Source organism: Delphinus delphis, chromosome 6 (assembly GCF_949987515.2).
Source record: "Delphinus delphis chromosome 6, mDelDel1.2, whole genome shotgun sequence".
NCBI classification, from domain to species: domain Eukaryota; kingdom Metazoa; phylum Chordata; class Mammalia; order Artiodactyla; family Delphinidae; genus Delphinus; species Delphinus delphis.
In genome coordinates this window covers 112638449-112665187 of record NC_082688.1, presented here as the reverse complement: position 1 = coordinate 112665187, position 26739 = coordinate 112638449, and the positions used below count along the sequence as shown (strand labels likewise).

Below are 26739 nucleotides of genomic sequence, written 5' to 3'. Positions count from 1 at the left end.
GGTGGATGCTTGGCCTTACCTTTTGCACCTTTGCTCCGTGAGCCCATTCTACCCAAGTGAGAGGCACTGGACATATTCTCCAGTCAAAAGTGCGTATTTATTCTCCAATATTCCAGTCATCTCTGGGTTGAGGCTTTCTCCAAAGTGATGGCCTTGCAATTCATCTTCTTACCTCTTCTGTTTTCAGGTATATATTAAACACACACATACACAAGCAATCTTGAAAGATCCATCAATGAAATGATAAAGGGTAGAATACATGCTAATTTATGGATAAAAAGCCAACTTTATTTAACATTTACAAGTTGTTTTCAATAGCGAGGTAAATTAGAACAGTGTGCTACTCCCAGAAACAGAACATCTCTGCAGAATTCTTAACGCATTAATGCTAAATGTACCTTTTCCTATTAAATCTATTCCTTTTCACTCTCTAGAGGAGATAAATTTTAAAAGAATGTGGAAGTAATAGCACAGGGTAAGGCCAGGAACTGGTTTGACCCTGGCCATCTACACAAGTGAATGCACTCATGTGACAACTCAGTGCCCTCACCTGAGAAATGTAGATAACACTAAATTATCCTGATAGCCCTTGCTCGCTCTAATATTCTATGAATCTATAGATACTTCCATGTTCCTCCTCCAACACCTACAATAGACCTTACTGAACAATAAAAACCCTCTTTACCACTGGCAGACAACCTTTCCATAATAACACCCCAGAGCCACTCACTACCAATTGACTGAAGATGGCACATATCCTATTTGTCACTCCTGTTCTTGTATAGATGACATCTTTTGAAATATGGCTAAACAACTCTTTCTACTGTGTTATACTCACACATTTCTAGGTGAAGAATTTAAAAATACTCACTCCCACAAATCATTATCATCATTTAAGACTGTAGAGAATTAAATTACAGAATTCAAATATTCTTCTATTGAAAAAAAAATTAAAATGTTCAGGTAAAATAATCCAAAGGATTCTCAGCTCTCTTTAAAAGCATTCTATTAATAATAGTGCTATTAAATAAAAGACAACCAATAGTGTACTTCAGGTAGAGAGTAAAAATTTAATAGCAATATCATAAAATAAACAAACATATAAAAATCAAGTATTTAGCTTTGGATGTTAGAAATAATATACATAATTAATTCAGCATACTACTGATAGTGCTGCAACATACGATTCTTCTGTTCAAATTACAGATAATGACAATAAGGCTTCTTTGTTCTCAGAGTTTCCAAAATTCTGCTTTTATTACTAAAAGCATCTGGACTTCAGACATCTCTAATGATGTAACACCTGGCATACTGCAATTGAAGCTGTGTGACCATTGTCTTAATGAGCTAACAAAATCTTCTCCTAATGGTATTGAAAGAGGTAAACATTTCCCCCCTTTGGAATGCTAGTTACCAAAACTGTCACACTGTCAAAATAAAAATGATTCATTTCTCCTTTTGAATCTCAATTAAAAAGCACATGCATGAGAGGAAGCTGAAAATCAAAAGGGCAACTTTATGTTATATGCTAGATCAATGTTAAAATTCACAGACTAATTTTTAGATATAGTCTTCCTTGTTCTGGTCCTCAAAAAGAAAGAAAAGTAATTAACTTTTTCAATATCAGGAAATATATTTTTGCTATTCTTTCGTAATCAAATTTTTCAATGACTTCTAAGGCTGTTTTTATAGCCTGTTTCCATTCAGCTAGTTCAGGAGACACACTGGTTGAAAAAGGACTGAGAATATAAACTTTAAGGCTAAAAGTTCCATCTTCGAAATGTTAAGATTTAAATAGAGCCCTTGACAAGGTTATTTAATCTAGAATTGCTGGCCATGAAAACAAGTAGACAGAAAAAAGGGTCATGCTTAAATGCATAATTGAAAAAGCAAAGGCAGGTCTTTCACAACAGAAGTTACTCTTTCAACTTAAAGACATTTGCTGAAAGTAAAAATTACCTTGCTGCATGGTACATCTTCTTCAAAGCCATTGAGTCCAGTCTGGATCACTGTGTTTTACACTTTGGTTGGAACATTTAATAAAGTGTATATTCTGTAGGAGATAACTATAGAACTCAATAAACAAAATAAAATAGATAAAAAACTAGAATCTTAATTGAAAAATGGCATGTTTCTCCATCATTTTCATGTAATCAGCATGCTCATTTTAAATCTAATATTTCATTTATAAAAAATCGCTATATTTCCCACTGAAGCTTGTTATTCTGATGAGCCAAAATTTAAATGCTTTCATTCCGTTGAGGATTAAACGTTCTGAGCATTATTCATCATTATCTGTACAAAAAGAAAAAAATTTAATTCATTCATTGCAAATCAAGCTCTATGTATTTACTTAGTAAAAAACTCATTCTCTGTCACACTAAAGGAAAAGAGCCTTACTGTAGTTTTAAATGTAGTTTTTATTACAATATCACAAACTCAATGTAAAATATTCAGACAGTACAATAAAGAATTAAGTGGGAAGCAAAAATTACCTAACAGCCAAAGATAACCAAAGCTAACAGTTTTATACAAATCTTCCCAGATTGCTTACTTATGCATACACAAATATGTTTTAAAAAATTACAACAAGATGCAGTTCTGAGACTTGAGTTTTTCCCTTTGAAACACATAATGGATGGAAAGATGGACAAATAAGTGATAAAGCAAGATTATAAAATGTTAATGGAAGAATCTAGATGGTGGGCATATGGGTGGTAACTGAAGTTTTTTCAACATTTTCATATGATAAAAATTTTACAATAAAATGTTGAAAATGAATAAATCATAGATATATTCCATGTCAGTTTCAATGGCTGTGTAGTATTTTCTTTACAGATATGGTATATTTAAATTAACCATTTGTATTTATAGACATTCTAGTTATCTCCAATTTTCATTAGTCTAAAAAAACACTGTGGAATGAATTAAACAGACTGCTTAATTTAACCTTACATAACAGTCACTATCTTCACACTCCAGAAGGCTCTTCCGTTAAAATCGAAGTGTCATCTCTAATCACTGCACTGCTTGAAACCCCTCACGAGCTCCCCACAGGCTCAGGACAGAACCTGTGCTCCTTATGTGGACTGCAATGCCCTTCAGGATCTGGTCTTTTAAGTACTTCTAGCCTTGTCTACTTCCATTGCCCATCTTCCCCAGCTGTCCCCATAATAAATGCTCTAGTAACACTGAAGAGCTTACAGTTCCTATAGTACAACAGCTGGCACCCCTCTATGTACAAGGAGACATATGCCTTCGGGGATAAATCCCCACTTATCTGTCAAAATCCAGCTCTGACGTCCTCTCCCCTGGGAAGAATTATCCTGACACTTTATTTCTTCCAATATAGCTGGACCATCACTTTACACAACATATTTTATTGCTTTCAGTGTTACACTTATTGCTGTGTACTATAATTTACTTATTTTTTTTACAATGACAAACTGTTTCAAACAGAAAAGTACAGATTCAAACAGAAAAGTACAGAGAATAAACTAATGAACACACAGGTACCTAATATCTAGAATTAGTAAAAGTTAACTTTTGGCCACACTGGTTTGGAGAACTGATTCAAGAAAAACACATTAAAGAGAGAGAGCACCCTTTTCCCATCTTATTGCCTTCTCCTCCTGCTGAGGGGTGTTAACAGTATCCTGAAATTGATGTGTCCCCTTCCTTCCCATGGCTTTTTATTTTTATTACATATATGCACATTTAAATAAAATTGCTTTTAAACATTATATAAATGGTATCATGTACTACTTATTCAACTCATCATATTGGTGGGGCTTATCCAAGTGATAGATGAAAATTTCATTCCTTCACTGTAACTGGTGTACAGAATCTCATCACATAAATAGCATAATAATCTATCTAAAATAAATGTAGAAGGAAGGTCTTTGTTTCCTTCTTAGCCGTTTACAAGTTTGGACTGCTAAGATCAATGTTCTAAACGAGGACCTGCTGGCCTTTGCCATTCTATGACTGTCTACACTTGGCTCCTCCTCTCCTTAAAGAATAAATTTTTTAGGAATAATATAAAGCAGTTCACACATTGTACTATCTCTATTTGATCTCTGACTCTAGACTAGCTAGTACCTAGCTAAAGACTAAGTGGCATTTATTTTACCAATTGCTACACCTGTAGGCACTTAGCAAATCTGCAATGTGACAATATGAGGGAGTTGTATACAGTGGGTTCTTACCACATCTGCACAGTGACAGGGGAGTTGTATACTGTAGGCGCTTACCACACCTGCACTGTGACAGTATGGGGGTGTTGTATACTGTAGGCAGTTACCAAACCTGTACTGTCACAGTCAGGGGTGTTGTATACTGTAGGCGCTTACCACACCTGCACTATGACAGGGGAGTTGCATACTGTGGGTGCTTACCAAACCTGCACTGTAACAGCTGGGGGAGTTGAATAGTTCAGGCTGTCTTTTGAGGACTCACATAATTTCTGATTAAATAAAACAGAAATGTGTTGTAGAAAATCTTTTTAACTTCTAACTTAATGCCCCTGATACCACTATTGGGTGTACTACATATCATTATTCATCCCCTCCCTCATTACGTCCCACCAACACAGAAAATAAAAGTGTCTAAGCACCATATGCAGATGACATGGTTTTACTGTTATCTCCTAAGATGTGGCCTAAAAGACGACAGTCTGGGGAAAGACAGCTAGATATGCAGTATAAGAATTTCGAATAAGGAGGACTCTAAAGGGAGAGATCAAGATGGCAGAGTAAGAGGATGTGGAGCTCACCATCACCCGCACCAGGAACACATTAAAAATACATCGACATGTGGAACAATTCTCACTGAAAACAAACTGGAAACTAGCTGGATTGCTGTACAACCAAGGCTGTAAGAAAGATTCTCAGAGAATCTGGTATGATGGGAAGAAGAGAGGTCAGGTCATGACCTGTGCCCCTGGGAGGGGACTCAGAGGAAAAGGAAGACTGCAGCGATGGACACTTGCCTTGGGGAGTGAGCGGGTCGAGCCACAGACTGGGCATCCCAGTCCTGGGGTCCTAGACAGAGGACACAAGCCTTGTTGGCTGGCTGGAAGATGCTGTGACAAATACAAGGACTGGAGAAGTCTGGAGTCCAGTTGTGAGGAGCTCGAGTGTTGGCCCCAGAGGCAGTGCAGAGAGAGGTGCGCTCTAACAGCTGAGGTTCTTCCCGGGACCACCTCATCACACAACCCCAGCCCAAGCAGAGCCAATTCTCCAGCCCCATTCACTCCAAGCCACAGCGTAGCACTGGAACTGGGGTAGCCAGGACTGGGGAAGAGACTGAACCTTGGGACACAGAGGTGACCCAGGCCTGAGGCAGAGCCGGGTGGAGCAGCAGGTGCCACTGTTGGCACTTACTCAAGTGGTACCATATGATATCACTTATATGTGGAATCTAAAATATGACACACATGAACTTATCCATGAAACAGAAACAGACTCACAGACAGAGAGTACAGCCATGTGGTTGCCAAGGTGGGGTGGTGAGGAGGGATGGATTAGGAATTTGGGGTTAGCAGATGCAAACTATTATATATAGAATGGATAAACAACAAGGTCCTACTGTACAGCACAGGGAACTATATTCAATATCCAGGGATAAACCATAATGGAAAAGAATATAAAAAAATAATGTGTGTGTGTATATATATATATATATATATATATATATATATATATATATATATATATCTGAATCACTTTGCTGTACAGCAGAAATTAAAACAACAATGTAAATCAACTACAGTCAATAAAATATTTAAAAATAGGAAAAAAAAAAAGAAAGAAAAGGCAGAGGAACTGCTCTCAATTCAAAGAGTAAGAGAAAACTCTGGATAAATAATGAAATAGAAATAAATAATTTTCCAGATAAAAAATTCAAAACATTAGTAAAGAAAATGTTAACTGAATTAGGGAAAAGAATTGATCTAAACACTGAACATTTTAATGAAGAACTAGAAAATATAGAAAAGGGCCAATCAGAAATGAATAATACAACAGGTGAAATAAAAACACACTATAAGGAAATGAATCACTAAGTGATACAGAAGACTGCATAAGTGATCTGGAAGATATAACTGAACAATGGAAACCACCCAATCAGAACAAGAGAAAGAAAAATTGCTTTCATTTAAAAAAGTTTGTTTAAGAGATATTTGAGATAGCATTAGGTGTTCCAACATTCACATTATAGGAGTCCCAGAAGGAGAAGAGAGAGAGAAGGGGATCAAAAATGTATGTGAGGAAATTATGGCTGAAAAATTCCCAAACCTGTAGAAGAATATAGATATCCAGGTACAGGAAGCACAGAGGGTTCCAAACGAGATGAACCCAAATGGACCCACACAAAGACCTACCATAATGAAAATGGCAAAAGTTAAAGATAAAGAGAGGATTCTAAAGGCAGCAAGAGAAAAACAAAGAGTTATATAAAAGGGAACCCCCATAAGGCTATCAGCTGATTTCTCTGCAGAAACTTTGCAGGCCAGAAGGGAGTGGCAATATATATTCAAAGTCCTGAAAGGGAAAAACTTGCAACCCAGGACACTCCACTCAGAAAGATTATCATTTAGAACAGAAGGAGAGAGAAAGAATTTCTCCAACAAACAAAAATTAAACAAATACAGCAATACTAAACTGACTCTAAAAAGAATGGTGAACTGTGTCCTCTAAATGGAAAAGAAGTAAAAACCTATAAGAAAGGGAAAATACGACTAGGAAAGGCAAGTATATAGTAAGGATTGAAGATCAACCACTTAAGCCAGTACATAGGTTGAAAGACAAAAAAAAGTTAAAAGCAACTATAATTACAATGAACAGTTAAGGGATAAGCAAGAATATGTAACATACGACATAAAAAACACAAAATGTGGGAGATGGAGTAAAAAATGTAGCTCTTTTGGAATACCTTTGAACCTAAATGACTAGCAGTTTAAAACACGTAGATAAAATTATGGGTCAACATGCCACATATATGAATCCCGTGGTAACCACAAATCAAACCCTACAATAGATATACAAAAATCAAAAAGAAAAAAACACAGCATACCACTAAAGAAAATCATCAAATCATAAGAGAAGAAATTAACAGAGAAGAACTACAACACCCAGAAAACAGAGAAGAATTACAACAGCCAGAAAAAAGAAAACAGTAAGTACATACCTATCAGTTAAGTACTTTAAATATCAATGGATTAAATGCTGTCATCAAAAGACATAGGGTAGCTGATTAGATTTTTTAAAAAACCCCTAAACCAAGCCCCTTCAGTATGTTGCCTACAAGAGAGACACTTCAGGGCTAAAAGCAAACACAGATTGAAAGTGAGGGGATGGAAAAAGATATTTCATGCAAATGGAAATGACAAGAAAGTGGGGGTAGCAATACATATATCAGACAAAAATAGACTTTAAAACAAAGGCCATAAAGAAAGATATTATAACAATAAATGGATCAATACAAGAAGAGAATATTACATTACTTAACATACACGCACCCAATATAGGAGCACCTAAATATATAAAGAAAAAACTAACAGACATAAAGGGAGAAACTGACAACACTACAATAATAGTAGGGGACTTTAACACCCCACTTACATCAATGGACAGATCATCCAGACAGAAAATCAATAGGCAACAGTGGTCTTAAATAGCTCAATAGACTAGTTGGTCTTAACACATCTCTATAGGACTTTACATCCAAAAACGGCAGAGTACATATTCTTTTCAAGTGCTCATGGAACATTCTCCAGGATAGATCACATGCTAGGCCCCAAAACAAGTCTCAACAAATTTACGAGGATAGAAATTATATCAAGCCATATATCAATTACAGAAAGAAAACAGGGAAAAGAACAAACACATGGAGACCAAACAACATGCTACTAAAAACTCAATGGGTCGATGAAGAAATCAAAGGGGAAATCAGAAAACACCTCAAGACAAATGAAAATAAAAACACAACATTCCAAAACCTTATGGATGCAGCAAAAGCAGTTCTAAGAGGAAAGTTCATAGGCATACAGGTCTTCCTCAAGAAATAGGAAAAACTTCAAAAACAAAACCTAACCTACCACCTAAAGGAATTAGAAAAAGAAGTACAAACAAAGCCCAAAGTCAGCAAAAGGTAGGAAAATATATAAAGAAAATAAATAAAATACAGACCAAAAAAAAAAAGATAGAAAAGATTAATGAAACTAAGAGTTGATTTTTGATAACTCTTTTTGATAAACAAAGTTGATAAACCTTTAGCGAGGCTCAAAAAGAATAAAAAGAGGACCCAAATAAAAAAAATGAAAGTGAAGAAATAACAACCAATACCACAGAGGTAACAAAAAAATCATACTACTACGAAGTTATATGCCAACAAATTGAACAGAAGAAATGGACAAATTTCTAGCAACACACAACCTGTGAAGACTGAATCAAGAAGAAGCAATCTGAACAGATCAATCACTAGTAGCGAAACTGAATTTGTAATAAAGAAAACCTCCCAGCCAACAAAAGTCCAGGACCAGAGGGCTTCACAGGGAAATTCTACTAAACATATAAAGAAATAATAGCTATCCTTCACAAACTATTCCAAAAAATTAAAGAGGATGGGATGCTCCCAAATTTATTCTACGAGGCCACCATTACCCTGATACCAAAACCAGACAAAGGCACTACAAGAAAAGAAAGTTACAGGCCAATCTCTTTGATGAATATAGATGCAAAACTCCTCAACAGGGCTTCCCTGGTGGCGCAGTGGTTGAGAGTCCACCTGCCGATGCAGGGGACAAGGGTTCGTGCCCTGGTCTGGGAAGACCCCACATGCCGCAGAGTGGATGGGCCCATGAGCCATGGTCGCTGAGCCTGCGCGTCTGGAGCCTGTGCTCCGCAACGGGAGAGGCCACAACAGTGAGAGGCCCGCGTACCACAAAAAAAACAAACAAACAAACAAAAAAAAACTCCTCAACAAAATATTAGCAAACCAAATCCAAAAATATATAAAAAGGATCATACACCAGGATCATGTTGGATTTATTCTCAGGATGCAAGGATGGTTCAACATTTGCAAATCTACGAATGTGACAGCACCACATTAACAAAGGGAAGCATAAAAAAATCACATGATCATCTCAATAGGTGCAGAAAGCATTTAAGAAAATTCAACATCCATTCATGATAAAAATTTCCATCAAGTTATGTATAAAGGGAACTCATCTCAACATGATAAGGGCCATTTATGACAAGCCCACAGCTATTATCACACTCAACAGTGAAAAGCTGAAAACTTTTCCTCTATATTCAGGAACTAGACAAGGATGCCCACTCTTGCCACTTCTATTTACATAGTGTTAGAAGCCCTAGCCACAGCAATCAGACAAGAAAAAGACATAAAAGGCATCCAAATTGGAAAGGAAGAAGTAAAACTATCACTTCTTGCAGATGACATGATACTTTATATAAGAAAACACTAGTCTCCCCCCCAAAACTATTAGAACTAATAAATGAATTCAGCAAAGTTGCAGGATACAAGATTAACATATAGAAATCAGTTGCTTTTCTAAACATTAATAATAAATCATCAGAAAGAGAAAAAAAAAATCCTGTTTAAAATCACATCAAAGAGAATAAAATACACAGGAATAAACTTAACCAAGGAGGTGAACAACCTATACACTGAAAACTGTAAAACAGTTATGAAGGAAACTGAAGATAATACAAAGAAATAGAAAGATATCCTGTGCTCTTGGATTGGAAGAATTAATATTGTTAAATGGCATACTAGCCAAAGCAGGCTACAGATTTAATGCAATCTCTATCAAAATACCCATGACATTTTCCCTAGAACTAGAACAAATGATCCAAAAATTCATATGGAACCACAAAAGACCCGGAATTGCCAAAGCAATCTTGAGGAAAAAAAAAAACAAAGCTGGAGGCTATCTCCCTCCCAGACTTCAGACTACAGTAAGCCCCCTACATATAAATCTTTTTTAAGTTGCAAACTTTCAAAGATGCAAACATGTGTTCTCATGTCCAATCACATAAGTTAGTTCACATGTCTGGTGTACACTGTCACATGTATGCACCCTCTATAAGTGGTTGTGCTCTTGTGTACGCTACCGTACAGTACTGTATAGAGTACAGTAATACAGTATCTTTATTTCAAGCCCAGGAAGCACACGTAAAGGCAGCGGTGTGTAGCTGGTATGGCTAAGAAGTGCCAAGTGATAACAATGGAAAGAAAAGTGAAAATAATTGAGAGAGTGGAGCTACAAGAGGAAGAAGAAGTAACTGAAGAACCGAAGAGATTCACGATGCAGGAAATGGCAAGGGGATTCTCTTTATTTGAGGAAGCACTGTTAGTCTCTGAGGCTCAGGACCCAAACACAGAATGGTACACGAAGGTTGCAGCAGCCATTCAGAATGCAATCCAGTGATACCATGTCATCTATGATGAGAAAAAAAGAGCTACTACACAGACATCATTGGATTGTTTTTTCAAGAGGGTAGATAGAACTGAATCCAGCAAGGAAGCAGAACCTGTGCCATCAACGTCAGGCATGAATGAAACTGCAGCTCGCCCTCTGTCTCCTATTGCTGATGATCTTTCAGCTCTGCCATCTCCCACCTCCTCTCCCTCCTCCAGTTAGTAGCTCTTCTTGCCTATTCACTCGATGCCAGCCCCAGATGCCAGCTGTTGTACTGGACTACTGTACTTTTCAAGGTACTATACTATAAGATTAAAAATATTTTCTTTTTTGTGATTCTTTGTTTTTTACATATTATTTGTGTGAAAAGTATTATAAAACTATTGTGGTACGGTACTATATAGCCGACTGTGTTATTTGGGTACCTAGGCTAACTTTGTTGGACTTATGAACAAACTGGACTTACGAATGTGCTCTCAGAACAGAACTCATTCATAGGTAGGTGACTTACTGTCTACTACAAAGTTACAGTAATCAAAACAGTGTGGTGTTGGCACAAAAACAGACATATAGATCAATGGAACAGAATAGAGAGTCCAAAAACAAACCCACACACCTATGGTCAATTAATCTACGACAAAGGAGGTAAGAACATATAATGGAGAAAGACATTCTCTTCAAGGAGTAGTGCTGGGAAAACTGGACAGATGCATGTAAAAGAATGAGATTAGAACATTTCCTCACACCATATACAAAAATAAACTCAAAATGGATTAAAAACCTAAATGTTAAACCTGAAACCATAAGACTCATAGAAGAGAACATAGAGCACTCCTGACATAAATCATAGCAATATTTTTTTGGATCCATCTCCTAAGGCAAAAGAAATAAAAGCAAAAATAAACAAATGGACCTAATTAAACTTAAAAGCTTTTTGCACAGCAAAGGAAACCATCAGCAAAACAAAAACACAACCTTTGGAATGGGAGAAAAGATTGCAAATGATAGACTAACAAAGGATTAATATCCAAAGTATATAAACAGCTCATACAACTCAATATAAAACAAACCCAAACCCAAAACCAAAAATCAACCTAACCAAAAATGGGCAGAAGAGGGAGTTCCCTGGTAGTCCAGTGGTAAAGAATTTGCCTTCCAATGCAGGGGACGTGGGTTTGACACCTGGTCAGGGAACTAAGATCCCACATGCCATGGGGCAACTAAGCTTGCGCACCACACGTACTGTGCTTGTGTGCCCCAACGAGAGAGCCCACGTGCCACAAACTACAGAGCCCGTGCGCTCTGGAGTCTGCGTGCCACAACTAGAGAGAAGCCTGCAAGCCACAACAAAGAGCCTGTGCTGCAATGGAAGATCCCACACACCTCAACGAAGACTCCCGTGTGCCACAACTAAGACACGACACAGCCATAAATTAAAAAACAAACAAATAAATAAATAAATGGGAAGGGGTTTCCCTGGTGGCGCAGTGGTTGAGAGTCTGCCTGCCGATGCAGGGGACACGGGTTCATGCCCCGGTCTGGGAGGATCCCACATGCCACGAAGCAGCTGGGCCCGTGAGCCATGGCCACTGAGCCTGCACGTCCAGAGCCTCTGCTCCGCAACGGGAGAGGCCACAGCAGTGAGAGGCCAGCGTACCGCAAAATAAATAAATAAATAAATGGTCAGAAGTCCTGACTAGACATTTTCCAAAGACATACAGATGCCTAACACACATGAAAAGATGTCCAACGTCACTAATTACTAGAGAAATGCAAATCAAAACGAGATATCACCTCATCACCTGCCATCACCAAAAAGCCTACAAATAACAAATGTTGGAGAGAATGTGAAGAAAACGGAACCCTTGTACACTGTTGGTGGGAATGTAAATTGGTGCAGTCATTATGGAAAAAACTAAAAATAGAACTACCATATGATCCAGTATTCTATTCTTGGGTATATATCCTGAAAACAGAAACACTGATTCAAAAAAGATACATGCACCCCAAAGTTCATAGCACCGTTATCTACAATAGCCAAGATATGGAAGCAAACTAAACGTCCATCAACATATGAATGGATAAAGAGGATGTGGTACATATATACAATGGAATATTACTCAGCCATAAAAAAGAATGAAATCCTGCCATTTGCAGCAATGCGGATGGACCTAGAGAATATGCTTAGTGAAAGCAGTCACACAGAGAAAGTCTAATAGTCCATGATACCACTTATTTTGGAATCTTTAAAAATAATACAAATGAATATTCATGCAAAAAAGAAACAGACTCACAGATACAATAAACAAACTAGTGGCTACCAAAGCGGAAAGGGAAGGGGGGAGGGGCAAATTAGGGGCATGGGATTAAGAGATACAAGCTACTCTGTATAAAATATATAAGAAACAGGGCTTCCCTGGTGGTGCAGTGGTTGAGAGTCCGCCTGCCGATGCAGGGGACACGGGTTCGTGCCCTGGTCCGGGAAGATCCCACATGCCGCGCAGTGGCTAGGCCCGTGAGTCATGGCCGCTGAGCCTGCGTGTCCGGAGCCTGTGCTCCGCAACAGGAGAGGCCACAACAGTGAGAGGCCCGCGTACCACCACCACCACCACCACAACAAAAATCCCTTGCTTGCAGACTCACACCAAAACCCTATCAGTGAGTGGCAAGTGACAATTAAGCTGCATCTAACGGGGTAGACCAGACATAAGCAACACACTTTGGGTGTCACTGTCTCCCGTCACCCCCACATGGGACCATCTAGTTGCAGGAAAACAAGCTCAGGGCTCCCACTGATTCTGCATTATGGTGAGTTGTATAATTATTTCATTATATATTACAATGTAATAATAATAAAGTGCACAATAAATGTAACGTGCTTGTTTCATCCCCAAACAATTCCCACCCCACTCCCCACTCTGTGGAAAAACTGTCTTCCACGAAACCGGTCCCTGGCGCCATAAAAGTTGGGGATGGCTGATTTAGAGAATTCAATATACATTTTACAACCAGCTTAGTGAGTTGATATGCTTAGCTGCTTTACCTTTTTTTCCAGGCTAAAGGAATTACTGCAGGCTTTATGATCCAGAACTCGGGGTCCTCGTGCCCTTTCATTTGTGTGGTAGAGTAAACCTGGTACTGCTTCTTGAGGAGTGCATTAGCCGGCATGATTGGTGGTGTTTTGCAGGGGAATGGCCTTCTGTGTAGGCATGTGTCCTTCTGAAACCACTCAGCTGTCACAGGACGGTGTCAATTCTACCTCATGGCTCAGCTGACTGTGCTTTTTCTCCAAGGAAGGGGCAAGTTTTCCAAATACCTGTCAAGCAACGCTAACTCCCAAGCACACTGTTGCTGACTACTAATGGAAAGCATCTTGAAACGATACTTGTGAGAACTGCCTGAAGGATGCAGTCTGAGTATGAACAGAACTAGTCTGATACTCTCCACAGATTCACTCAAATACAATCATTTTTCTGGCCTCATGCCATTAACTTCCACATGCCATATTATGAGAAAGGGTCCTATGAAATCCAAATATTGTAAAAGTTACTGAGAATGTTTTCAGGCCATAACAGGGCTGTTTTATAAAATGGTGTCCAAGATTTCAATTAAATCAGGAATATACAAGTTCCAGATAATGTTTATATTTTATATATTCATTTTGATAAAAATATTTTATATATATATTAAAAACCCCCATGTTTTATAGTAATAAACACAACTGAAAGACATTTGCAAACACTAAGACTTCAGTTTTTCACTGAGGTCTATGGACTTAGATTCTTGGAGTCTGAAAAAGTATCTTCCCCTTTAGGGGACTCCACATGCTACCCGAGTTTGAGGAACACTTTATCATAGTCCCCTTTTTAGAAGAATCACTGGACATTTTTCCTTTGTTTCAATACCAAAAAGAGCTGTCCTCTGAGTAACGGACATATTTCGTCTCAAGTGATTAGTTAGGTTTCCTGCTTTGCTACAAATCTCAGCACCAAATTTGTGAATTATTTTCCCAAATTGTAGAGACCCTTTGACCATGAACTTTCTGTTCCTACTTCAACTTGGCTTAATATTATATTGCTTGCACTCATTTGCCTGAGGTATTCATTTGCCTGATAATGTTGACTTTCCCAAACACTTGTTTTTAACTTAATTTCAGTTTGATCTGTGTGTATGTGTGTATAAACACACACACACACATATATATACATTGCACTATATATCATGTAGTTAAACCTTTTTTTGGGGAACGAGATGGAATATAAATAAATCTTATGAAAATTTATACTGCCAAAATTACGCATCAACACTTTAAATCCTTGACTTTAGTCTACAAATCATACCTTTAAAGTAATAGTATTAATTTTTGACAAATATTTTTAGAAATGCTTTGTTTTTTGTTTTTTTTTGCGGTATGCGGGCCTCTCACTGCTGTGGCCTCTCCCGTTGTGGAGCACAGGCTCCAGACGCACAGGCTCAGCAGCTGTGGCTCACGGGCCCAGCCGCTCCGCGGCATGTGGGATCCTCCCGGACCGGGGCACGAACCTGTGTTCCCTGCATCGCCAGGCGGACTCTCAACCACTGTGCCACCAGGGAAGCCCTAGAAATGAATTCTTGTTCAAAATATTCCAAATCAGTTTACAAACTAATTATACAAATTAGGTTCATTACTGCATGGTAAGTTACTGAAAAAGATCACATATCATTTATCTTGATTACCCACTTCATTCACTAAACTTGGTTGCAAGTAACTTTAAGCTTTTTGCAAAAAAATTAAATGCTCTCAGAATAGACTTGTATCTAGAAAGACAATCAAAAGAATCTGGTATATAAGCTGTCAGGGAATTTCTGAAAGAGAAGTTTCAAGGTATTTTGTGTAATGGAATACCTTCATTAGAATAAGTCTGTACCTCTGCTTTGAAGACACTAAACATTTATTTGGATAAGTACGTTCTTATATTTTTTCCCCAAAGTGGAGTTATTTTATTGTCCTTTGACATTTTTTTTTAATAAGGAAGAGCTCCCTTAAATTTCTACTGATAGGTTTCATAGCAACCACCATAAGCATAAAACGTGATTCTGTTTACGCCTATTTCTGATAATCTGAACTACTACGTAGTGAAGCACACAGGCAGCACTATCTGCTGGCTTATAAGAAGGACTGGTTTACGTTCAATCTGTTCCTTGCTGCTAATGGCCTGAACTACTCCTTGGCAGTTATTCTGTTAGCTTAAGAAGAAAAGTAATGAAAATGCAGTGGGGTCTGAAGCTATAAGAGTACTTACTGGGCTTCCCTGGTGGCACAGTGGTTAAGAATCCGCCTGCCAGTGCAGGGGACACGGGTTCGAGCTCTGGTCCAGGAAGATCCCACATGCCGCGGAGCAACTAAGCCCGTGTGCCACAACTACTGAGCCTGCACTCTAGAGCCTGTGAGCCACAACTACTGAGCCCGTGTGCCACAGCTACTGAGGCCTGCGCGCCTAGAGCCTGTGCTCCGCAACAAGAGAAGCCACCACAATGAGAAGTCCGCATGCCGCAACAAAGAGCGGCCCCTGCTTGCCGCAACTAGAGAAAGCCCACGCACAGCAACAAAGACCCAACGCAGCCAAAAATAAATAAATTAATTTTTAAAAAAAGAGTACTTACTCTACCTGAAGATTTTCTACTTTCAATTTATCGATAACTATTAGAATTTTATCAAGAATTTTACTTCCATTAAAGCAACTCAAGAAAGTTTTTGCTGAGCTTACAGTTAATGTAAATAAGTCTACATAACCATAAAGTTTCTCCCAAAATAAAAAGCATTCTTGAGCTGTGATTTTAGCAGACTTAATTTTTCATGAGTCAAAATGACAAATATTTTAATAAAACCCTGGCTCTGAAATACCTGAACTGAACACCCCTCTGAACACGAAGTCCGGGTCCTCACCAACGCATGCCAACTGCCCCTACCGTTTCCATCAGGTGCTCCCGCTGCCTCTTCCACTATGTCAGTCCTTTCACTTCAGAAACCTTCACTGGTTTCCTCCAGTTCCTTACACATTTCACAGGGTCAATCACAAAGACTAATTCTCAACAGGAAGCTCCTAATACAGTCAGTCTAACCCTAACACACATGAATCGCTGGTTTGTTCTTTTCCCTACAAGTCACACCTTCTACGTTTCTTTCCATTTTTCCCAGTTTGATCTCCCTTCTCTAATTCCTACTGCACTGAAAACATTTCAGAATGAGCACTTCTATGTATAGTTTTACACTTTCTTTCCTATCTACCTGTCTTATCTCCCAAGGAAACTGTACACAATATGTAAGCACAGACCATGCCCTTCAGTGGCCACAGAAATGGAGTGCCAGGCCCATGGGGGCTCCATAAACACTCTGAAAATCCACCACAGTGCATGAGGTTGGAGGTCATGCTCCATCTGATAGCAAAGGAAACAAACTCGAGACAAAATAAGTCACCTTGTGTCATGACCAGCTTGTCAGAGTCGGGAATGTAACTCTGGTCTCTAGGTTCCATGCTTAGTGCTCTTGACCAATTTAAGGGGAAAAACATTTTTAACTTTAATAACTTTTAATAAAGTCCTAACACATTCTGAGTAATTCTATTGGTAAATATTTTCCAAATATAAAAATGGTTTACCCTCAAATCACTGTAGATGAACTCTACTTACTCTCAACAGAAGAGATTACATTTGGCTCTAGTTAGGAGAAATTTTACGTATGTGTCTAAAATTTTAATTCTGCCTCCTTAATAAAAAAGTATTCTAATTTCTAGAGCTGTCCAATAAGGAGGCTTTTAAAAAATCTCATTCAAAATATTACTTGCAAATTAAATTAAAATATTGACTTAAAAAACTTGAGCCAATAAAAGCTCATGCCAGAAACAGTCAAAAAGGACACAGTTAATTGCTTCAAAGTACTACATATAATTCCAATATAGATTTCACCAAAATGCATGTGATATAACGTCATCAATTTACATTTGTCATTTTATTTTTTGCACATTTATTTAAAATATAAGGACGTGAGGAAATCTTACCTTCTTGATAGGCTCCATCTGCCATAACTAAATGAAGAATCTTGGAATAAAGATGCTGATGTTCATTTCCCAAAAGATTCTGAACCACTGTTGAACAAATCTCAATATTTTCATCTTCATCTTCATGAACAGCCTATACCAAATTTCCAAATATAAATTAATATTTGAATGTTAACCTCCTCTAATTGGAGACTTTGTTTATTATTTATAATGGGTCTAATGACCAATAAAAATCACTGACATTTCACTAGTAATTCAAACAGAGCATATTTCAAAATTAAATGCTTTAAGTGACATTTTACTCACTTTTACTTTCTCGTAAACCTCAAAGAACTTTTCGAAGCCTATTTCCTGCTCTAGGTGAAGCCTTAGTTCCTCTAAATGATTAAAGACACTGTCGTATTCACATTCACTAGTTATCTCACCATCACTGTTATCTAAAAACATAAATAAAAAAGAAGACATTTTATGATGTAAAAGACTGAATGAAATAATTCTTACCATAACTGATTAAAATCCTGTGACACGTGAATACTGTCATTGGTAGACTACTTGTACATTCAATATAAAGTTTCTGTCATTATAATACTTGTCATATATATAGGTAATCAATGTATGTATATATAAATTTGTCTTAATAGGAATGTTACTTTAGAAATCTTTTCTTTTATAGACATAAACAGTGAGTCAGGTTAGAATAAAAACTATTCCAAGAGATGTCACTGAATTTAGCTAAAAAAAAAAAAAAAAAAAAAAGGAAAACGCATACCCGTATGTTCTGCACTGAGGCAACCCACTCTATTTTTAAAAACTTGATATTAAACATAGGGCAAAACATGAACAAGCATATAGATGACCTAAGATGTATATCATAAAACTTGGAAGGCACTTAAAAAGTATTATAAATGCTTTATATGTTTTATGTCATGTACATGCCCAAGGTAATCTGAAAAATTCTAGTAAAGGAAAAATGAATGCAGAATCATTCTTTTTCACATTACCTCTTCTTCTCAAATAAATCGTTATTTAAACACACAAATTTTCTATGCATCTTAGGGTCAATGATATGAACAAGGAGCTGCTTCCAAACCAAAAAAAAAAAAAAAAAGAAGTGTCAAGGTTTTAAAAACTCTTTCAGTTTAACCCTGCTGGTTAAGCACTGTACGTGGAAGCCCTTTGTAAAACATAAAGGGCTAAGAAAACTAAGTTACTATCTTTATTACTAGGAAAATAAGTCACGAAGTGGAGGATAACAGGATAAAAATGCTTCAAGAAGCATTTCCATACTTTAGTGGAAAAGAAATGGGACAACTATGTATGCAGACTGTGTGAGAAGAGAGAGTGGACGCAAGTCAGCGACACAGAACAGGCTTCAGCCTCACTTAAGGCTGGAAGGGGCTCGTGTTGGAGGCCAGAAAGAGACACGCTGCTTGCAGCGTGGGCCACCACGCACCCGAGTGCCACTCCTCGTTGAGAGCGCTCTCGCTGCTAGGGCTGTCGTCCTCATCGCCCGCGTCCGTGCCGTTGGCGGCCTGCTCCGCGTCGCTGGTCTTCAGGCCCAACCCCTCCTCCTCGCTGTAGTCCTCCCCAGGCTGCTCCCGCAGCAGCTGCTCCATGGAGGCCTGAAGCTCTTGTAAGTCTGTGTCAGTCTCTTCAAACACACTGAGAATTAAAAATTAAATGGAACATTACCAAACCTTTACCTTTCTGAAATTTTACTTCAACTCCATATACATGCGCTCCTTTCTACTTAAAAGTACTCGTTGTGGGTAAAAAGAAATCTGAAAAAACACATAGTTTTTAACAAAGGAAATAAGGATTCACACAATTGATAAATAAAGCACATGACACATCTGGAATACGTATGCCCGAAGATGACTTGTATAAAATGGTCCTGATTTGTCAGAGAGAATCATGTAACTATCAACATTATTAATTCCTTAAGTTTTGAAAGAATGCTTCAATATTGAAGAGCCAGACTAAATATTTTTCTTTCATGTAGTTTTGAAGGTTCAGCAAAATCTCGGTGTGGATGTGCGACAGCTGGGCACTAGCCTCACTGCGGGGGTCTTGCCCTCCAGGCACTGCCCAGAGTATTAATTCTACTTTTGTGCAATTACAGATGCTGAAATGAACTGATTTATGCAAGTAATATCTTACACTTATATAATACCTTAGTTATTAAAGCTGTTTATCCTACTATTTAAATTTTATCCATACAAAACTCACTTTAGAAACACGGAAACTATGAATCAAGGTGCTCAAGTGACTTGTCAAGGCCACGTGGTCAATAAATGACAAAAACGAGACTGAGATTTAGGCCTTCTGACCACACCTACAAGACCCAGGAAGCACACTCAGCACGCAGCTCCATTCCCCCAGGAGCTGCTTCTTTCTCCCTGGGGCACGCAAATGGAAGAACTTGTAGACTACGAGTTCATTCGAGTTTTAGATACGTAGTCCTCTGAAAGATTAGGGACCCACAGTGAGGATTTCAATAGTGGAAAAGCAGTATTAAGCAGAACACAGGGCTGATGAAGCCCTTTCTTAAAGTTTAGACTCTAATTGAATAAACAAATACTTACTGCAGAACTAAAACATAAATATTATTATGTGAGACCTTATACAAAATTTTCATTAACAGAAAAATAATTTTTAATGTAGAAATATCTTCATTTTGTACGTATGTGTACAAACTCCTACACTTTGACTTTGCAGCACTTAAAGAAAAGCAAACATCATCTAATTAGAATGAGAAGGACAGTGTCTAATCTTTCGGATCATCCTTCTAGGAGCATTTAGCTTAATATTTAATTACCAGACTTACATACCACGCACATCTGCTAGGTACCATTGCTATGTGACTAGGCATTAACCTGTTGGTAAAATCTTCCTGTAGAGGAATTAGTTTCCACCACAGATGGTATTAAAGCAAGTGGGCTGCTAACTATGCCAATGTAAGAAAAGTGTAAGAGGATTAACATTTTTTATGACATGAGCACTCAGAAAATTGACTCAGGTACTTTAAAACCTGCTCCTGAATTTTCTTTTTAGTAGGTTTTATTATATGACCATAAATAAAGTTTGGATCAAAAACATGCATATTTTCCAAAGAAAAATGTCAAGTGAAATTTCCCTATATGCATATGGAGTAACTTACTTGAAAAAAACCTTACTCTTCAAATTTTAAAAATAACATTAAAACCTTCTAACTTAAATTTTAAAATAAAATTCTGTCATCAACTAGTAATTAAAAGAATATAAGCCACAAATAAGCTATATTCACTCAGATAAAAACTGATGACTTATAAAAACTCTGAGGAAAAAACTGTTACCAAGGATTTTGTCAACCACAGAGGTGCTGAAATGTTGTCCTGTTATCCAACAGGCTTAATAAAAATACAACGTAAAGTGCTTAATGACCACAGCCAAGCAGAAGAAGCAAGGATAAAAAGGTAACTTTTCCTCCAAATTTTGAGGGCACCAGCAAAAATCTACAGAACTCTATGGGGGAAAAAAAAAGTCAACCTTTATTTATTTTTTTGGCCACACTGCGTGGCTTGTGGGATCTTAGTTCCCCGACCAGGGGTTGAACCCGGGCCCTCGGCAGTGAAAGCATGGAGTCCTAACCACTGGACAGCCAGAGAATTCAAAAGTCAACCTTTGAAAGATAAAGTTTGGCTAGAAATTTAAAAAGAAAGGGCAAGCCTTAAGAAAAACAAAAACAGAAAATAAAATGCACCAGATGCAGTGCTCAGCTCAAGAATTAAAGGGAGAAAAATCATGAGACTGATATCATGTTTTCAATTAGATCAAAACACACATTGTTTCTACTGAAAGGCAGAGGTAAAAAGGAGAAACTTAAATTCAAACAAATCAAAAAATAAATCATAAAAATTATAGCATTTTGCAACCTATTTTCCCGGTGACTTGAATACACTTCTTGAACACTCTGGTTTTATTTCCCCCAAAACGCTGTAACATTTGTCGGATGGGCTGAGAAGGCTGACTGATATCAAGGAAGGTGAAGGGGCATTACTGTCTAAGGAGCTGCCAGTTCCCAGCTCTTTCAGGAGTGTTGTTAAATTTTCCTCTTTCAGGAGTGTTGTTAAATTTTGCTAACTGCCCACTGCCATGGTTTTGAAATCACAGGCGGCAGGAGACAGATGGGGAGCTTTCTGGCCTCTTCCTGGGGAAGAGTAGAGTAGTGAGTCCTTCAGTTCCCCACTGCAATCCCTGTACCATGTGGCATCAAACTACCAAACAGTCATTATCCTGCTGAGGTTCACTCAATTACGCACCAGCCACATCAAGCGTTGTGACGGGCGCTCAGTGGCCAGTAAGACAGAGAACACAATGGTGACCCTGTCCTTACATTCCTCAAGTGACATTAAGTTACAGTATTTAGAGGCAGACACACATATCAAAGTTTCCTTGACTGTACTTTAAAATACACTGTAAAAAGTTAAAGGAGTAGTGCAAGGTCAGCTACAGATCATGTTTGAAAACTGTGGGTGAGGCTCCATCTCTAGAACATGTGTAAATTCAGAAATCCTGTTAGTGTCGGTATCTACGAATGTCATCATGCTCACATGTCCTCAGAGTCGGAAGGTCCTTCCTTAACATGCTCATCTTCCATTTCATCCATTTCAAGATTGTCCTGACGTCCATCTCCAACAATGGGGACATCCATCAGTGTTCTGAACAGCTTTGAGAGGTCTGGAAGTGAACATGTCCTCAACATCTATAAAAAGGCAACCGATATCTTATTAGGAGTGAGACAGTGAGAAGATTAAAACGAGAGAAAAAATTAGAAAATTGGAGCTAATAATAATTTTGTTATTTATATATACACATCGATCATCCATTTAAAGCTAGAAGCTTCAGGGGCGACTTGCCTAAGCTGAGAACCTACTTCTCTTGAACTTCAGCTCAGGGTTTTTTCAGTGATGAAAGTAAGCTTGAGAGTTCTGCTTGGGTTTCAATGTGAAGTGGACTTTAAAAGGTAGGGAGGGTGTCTATCTGGGGTGTGCACATGGAGGGAGCTGGAGCTGGATGGAGCTGGGTCAAGCCCTGCCACCCCTCGGCCACAGCACCCCTCCTGAGTCTTCCTCTCACTTCTCAACGTCCAACGCGCTCCGGGTACTTTTGCCCAAGCTTGGCTAAGCAGCACCCCACACAACTGGTGGCCCTTAGTGTCCCTTTGCCCTAACAGATGCTGGGTGGCCAACAGCTTAAGGCAGGGCCTCCAGTTAGTGCAAAGAAGAGCCCACTGGGGGCTCCCTGAGCAGCGGACTGCAAGCAGGGACTGCGAGCAGCGAGCGCCTTTCCCACCAGAAAGGACGGCTGGGAAGATAGGCACCTCCAAGTTCACGCTGACAGCACCTGGAGCAGCAGGGTGAGGAAGAGCCCAGCACACCGAGATGAGACAGCACAACACGGAGGAGGTGCCTGAAACGTGAACCGCGTTGGATAAGACCAGGAAAACAGGAACAGCCTCTGTCCAGCACCCTTTCCACAGTCGGAACGTGACGGACAGACAGGGCTACGGCACACACATCTGCAGAAGTCAGTCTCAGGGCTGGTCAACCCTAAAGGGGTCGGTAAGATCTGAAACGTGACTCCTAAGGCCCCGATAGGAGCCCAGCACCAGATGGGAGACTGTGCAGAACACACAATGTTTGGCACATTAATGAAAATGTATATACTTGGCCAATTTTATTGGTACAATCTGGTAGTGAGAATAAAAAGGAATAGACTTCTATTATTTGAACGTAATTTACATATCACAGCACTCAAGAGAAAAAAAATGGTGATGCGCTACAAGATGGCGCAGATACACTGCCTGGTTAAAGCACTTAACAATGGTACTGTCAGCAGAATTTACGCTCGACTTGTTTGTTACTTTAATGGTTTGAGCCACATATATTATAAACCCGGGGTATGCAAAATATGCAGCCACTAACAGTTTACCCAGATACATGCTAATCGATAAAAATAAATAGCATATACGCATTATATACCTAAATACAAGGGGACTGCACAAAAGGATGCAATATTTTTTAGGCTGAGATAAATTTTAGCCCTGGTAAAATCATCTCAATTTCTAGTTTATTCCTGTCATTAATTAAAATAAACTTCATCACCAAACATAAAATAATAGGGTTAGAAAGAAATTTCAAGTGGTCTGTACCTCTGGGAATGGGTTTACACACCCATCAATCCAACAGTTCCCGAAGGTCCTATATCTAAAATCCTAATGTTCATAGTCTTCCCTGACAGACTGCTAAAGTTTTAGACAGGATATTCATCTTCATAGGAAGAATTTTATGTAAGAACACTTCCAGTTCTGTAATTCTGAGTCTACTAGATTTCTTTCATATTGTTTAAATAATATTCTATAGTTCTGACATTAATAGAAAGAAATCCTCCTGAAAATAGTTATTAATCCAGAACATGTTGCCTGAGATCTTACTTCATTTATAGTCAGACTCATTTTTTCCAAAATTTTTTGTAGTATGATCATTTATGCAGCTAGCATTTGGTACCATTATAAATCAAACAGGAAACCAGTGTTTTAGAAAACCTTAAAACATTTAAAAAAATGCAGTTCCTTTAGATCTCTCACTGTTGGTTCTATTTTTTCTCAAAAATGAAGACAACCACATAAAGAATGAATGAATTTAGTAGTAGCTGCACTAATAGAACTTCACATGAAATTCTACTTAATTCCATCAACTCAGTTTTTCATCTGTAGTATTTTTAATATAAAATTATGTGTTAGTAATCCTCTGGCTGTACTATAAAATAGTTTATGATGAGCACATTTGTTTAGCTTCTGCTTACTGCAATTCAACGGTAACACCACACCCTCAAAATAGCTTGTACAAATACTTGCTCACTTCAACCCATAAACAAGGTTAAAAATGGACTTAAAACATTAAAAAATTATGAACACTTACCAAAGGCAAAAATTATGGACATTTTCTAAGAATTGATATTTTAGCAAATCAAAAGAAGACATTTAAGGCACTTGTGTTATTTGTGAATTGTACATTAATATTTACTTTCCCCCACTCTGCATTTGCTATAACAATAAATTCTCCCGTTTTCATAGAGATCAGTCTTCCACTCTACACCCCACATGAGATCACTAGAAGGTCTCATCTTTACACTATTTCATCCTGACCTATTGCAAATTTACCTTCAATAATCTTCATTTATGTGTTATACTCTCAATTCTGTTAAGTCACTCTGTTACAACTGCCTTATGAAAGCTGCCACTGTATTTATGGTGTTTCTTGTCAGAAACAGTGCAGCCCAGAAGACAATGTAAGTCTAGATCTAGTAGAAATACCCTTTCAAAGTGAAAGTGAAATTAAAATGTTTTTAAATAAACAAAAGCTAAAAAAAAAATCATCACCAACAGGGACACAAGAAGTGTTAGAGAAGTTCTTAAAGTGGTAGAAAAATAATACCAGATAAAAATCCGAATTCTACACAAAGGGATGAAGAATGTTAGAAATGGTTAATATGTAAATATAAAAGACTTGCTTTCTCAATTTTTACTTTCTGTGAAAGATAATTGAATGTTGAACGCAAAAGTAATAGAAATGTATTGTGGAATTTATAATACATGCAGAAATAAAACACATGGCAACAATTCCACAAAGGATAGGCAAGAGTAGGGGAATGGAAATGTACTGTTTTAAGGCTCTGATGTTATTCGTGACACGGTACAATATTTGAAGGCAGACCAGGATAAACTAAAGATTTATACTGAAAACTGAGAATGACCATTAAATATTTTTTAAAGTCTACTTTATAAGCAAATAGTAGAGATTAAATAAAATACTAAAAATACTCAATCCAAAAGGGAGAATAAAAGTAAAAAAGGAATGAAAGAAGTAATGAGACAAATAGAAAACAAATAGCAAAATGATAAGTTTAAACTCAATCATAATGATAATATATTGAAAATTACACTAAATATAAATGGTCTAACCACTTTAATTAAAAGACTGTCAGAGTGTTAAAAAGCAAGACTCAACTTTATGACAACTACAAGAAGTCTATATGAAATAAGTATGATTTCTTAATAAAGAAATGGGGCTTCCCTGGTGGCGCAGTGGTTGAGAGTCTGCCTGCCGATGCAGGGGACATGGGTTTGTGCCCCGGTCTGGGAGGATCCCACATGCCACGGAGCGGCTGGGCCTGTGAGCCATGGCCGCTGAGCCTGCACATCCGGAGCCTGTGCTCCGCAGCAGGAGAGGCCACAACAGTGAGAGGCCCGCGTACCGCAAAAAAAAAAAAAAAAAAAAAAAAAGTAAAGGATGTAGGGACTTCCCTGGTGGTGCAGTGGTTAAGAATCTGCCTGCCAATGCAGGAAACACAGGTTTGAACCCTGGTCTGGGAAGATCCCACATGCCGCGGAGCAACTAAGCCCGTGCGCTACAACTACTGAGCCTATGCTCTAGAGCCTGTGAGCCACAACTACTGAGCCCACATGCCACAACTACTGAAGCTCACACGCCTAGAGCCCATGCTCTGCAACAAGAAAAGCCACTGCAATGAGAAGCCCGCACAACACAATGGAGAGTAGCCCCCACTCACCGCAACTAGAGAAAGCCCATGTGCAGCAACGAAGACCCAATGCAGCCAAAAGTAAATAAATTAATTTAAAAAAAAAGTAAAGGATGTAAAAATATATACCATATAAACGCTAAGCATAAGAAAGCTAGAATGGCTATGTTAAAACCAGGCAAAGTAGATTTCAGAACAAGGTGATAGGATCAGGGATAAAGTGAGTCATTTCATAATGATAAAGGGGTCAATTTATAAAGAAGACATAAATATTATTAATTTATGTTCAATTGACTGGAAATGTCAACAGTGCTTTCCCAGTAATTGATAAACAAGTAGAAACAAAAGAAAAAGGATACAGAAGACTTGAACAACACTATTCCAGAGTGACACTTCATAACAATAAATGTATCAATTCACCCAGAAGACAGAACAATACTAAATTCTTATTCAGTCAATAACAGAGCTTCAAAATACATGGAGCAAAAGTTGACAGAACTGAAAGGAGAAATAGATAGTTATGCAAGTATAGTTAAAATTTTCCATCTTCTTTTCTCAGCAACTAATAGTTAATATAGACCAAAAAAAATCAGTCAAGATAAAGAAAACATGAACAACACCACTGGACTTAATCTTGACATTTACAGAACAATTCACCCAACGACAGAAGAATCT

General features: G+C 38.1%; 1 protein-coding gene across 3 annotated transcripts in view; it reads right to left on the bottom strand.

The window, feature by feature from the left end:
* Positions 1-313: 313 nt before the first annotated feature.
* Positions 314-26739, bottom strand: part of NEK1 (NIMA related kinase 1) — a 231692-nt gene continuing 205266 nt past the window's right edge. For all 3 annotated transcript variants that reach the window (XM_060015311.1, XM_060015312.1, XM_060015309.2), the window contains 5 exons: positions 22074-22225; positions 18935-19143; positions 17788-17918; positions 17482-17614; positions 314-2295 (listed from right to left, as the gene is read on the bottom strand). In XM_060015311.1, coding sequence (XP_059871294.1) covers positions 2282-2295; positions 17482-17614; positions 17788-17918; positions 18935-19143; positions 22074-22225 — 639 coding nt within the window. In that variant the 3' untranslated portion in view covers positions 314-2281. The remainder of the gene's footprint in view (positions 2296-17481; positions 17615-17787; positions 17919-18934; positions 19144-22073; positions 22226-26739) is intronic.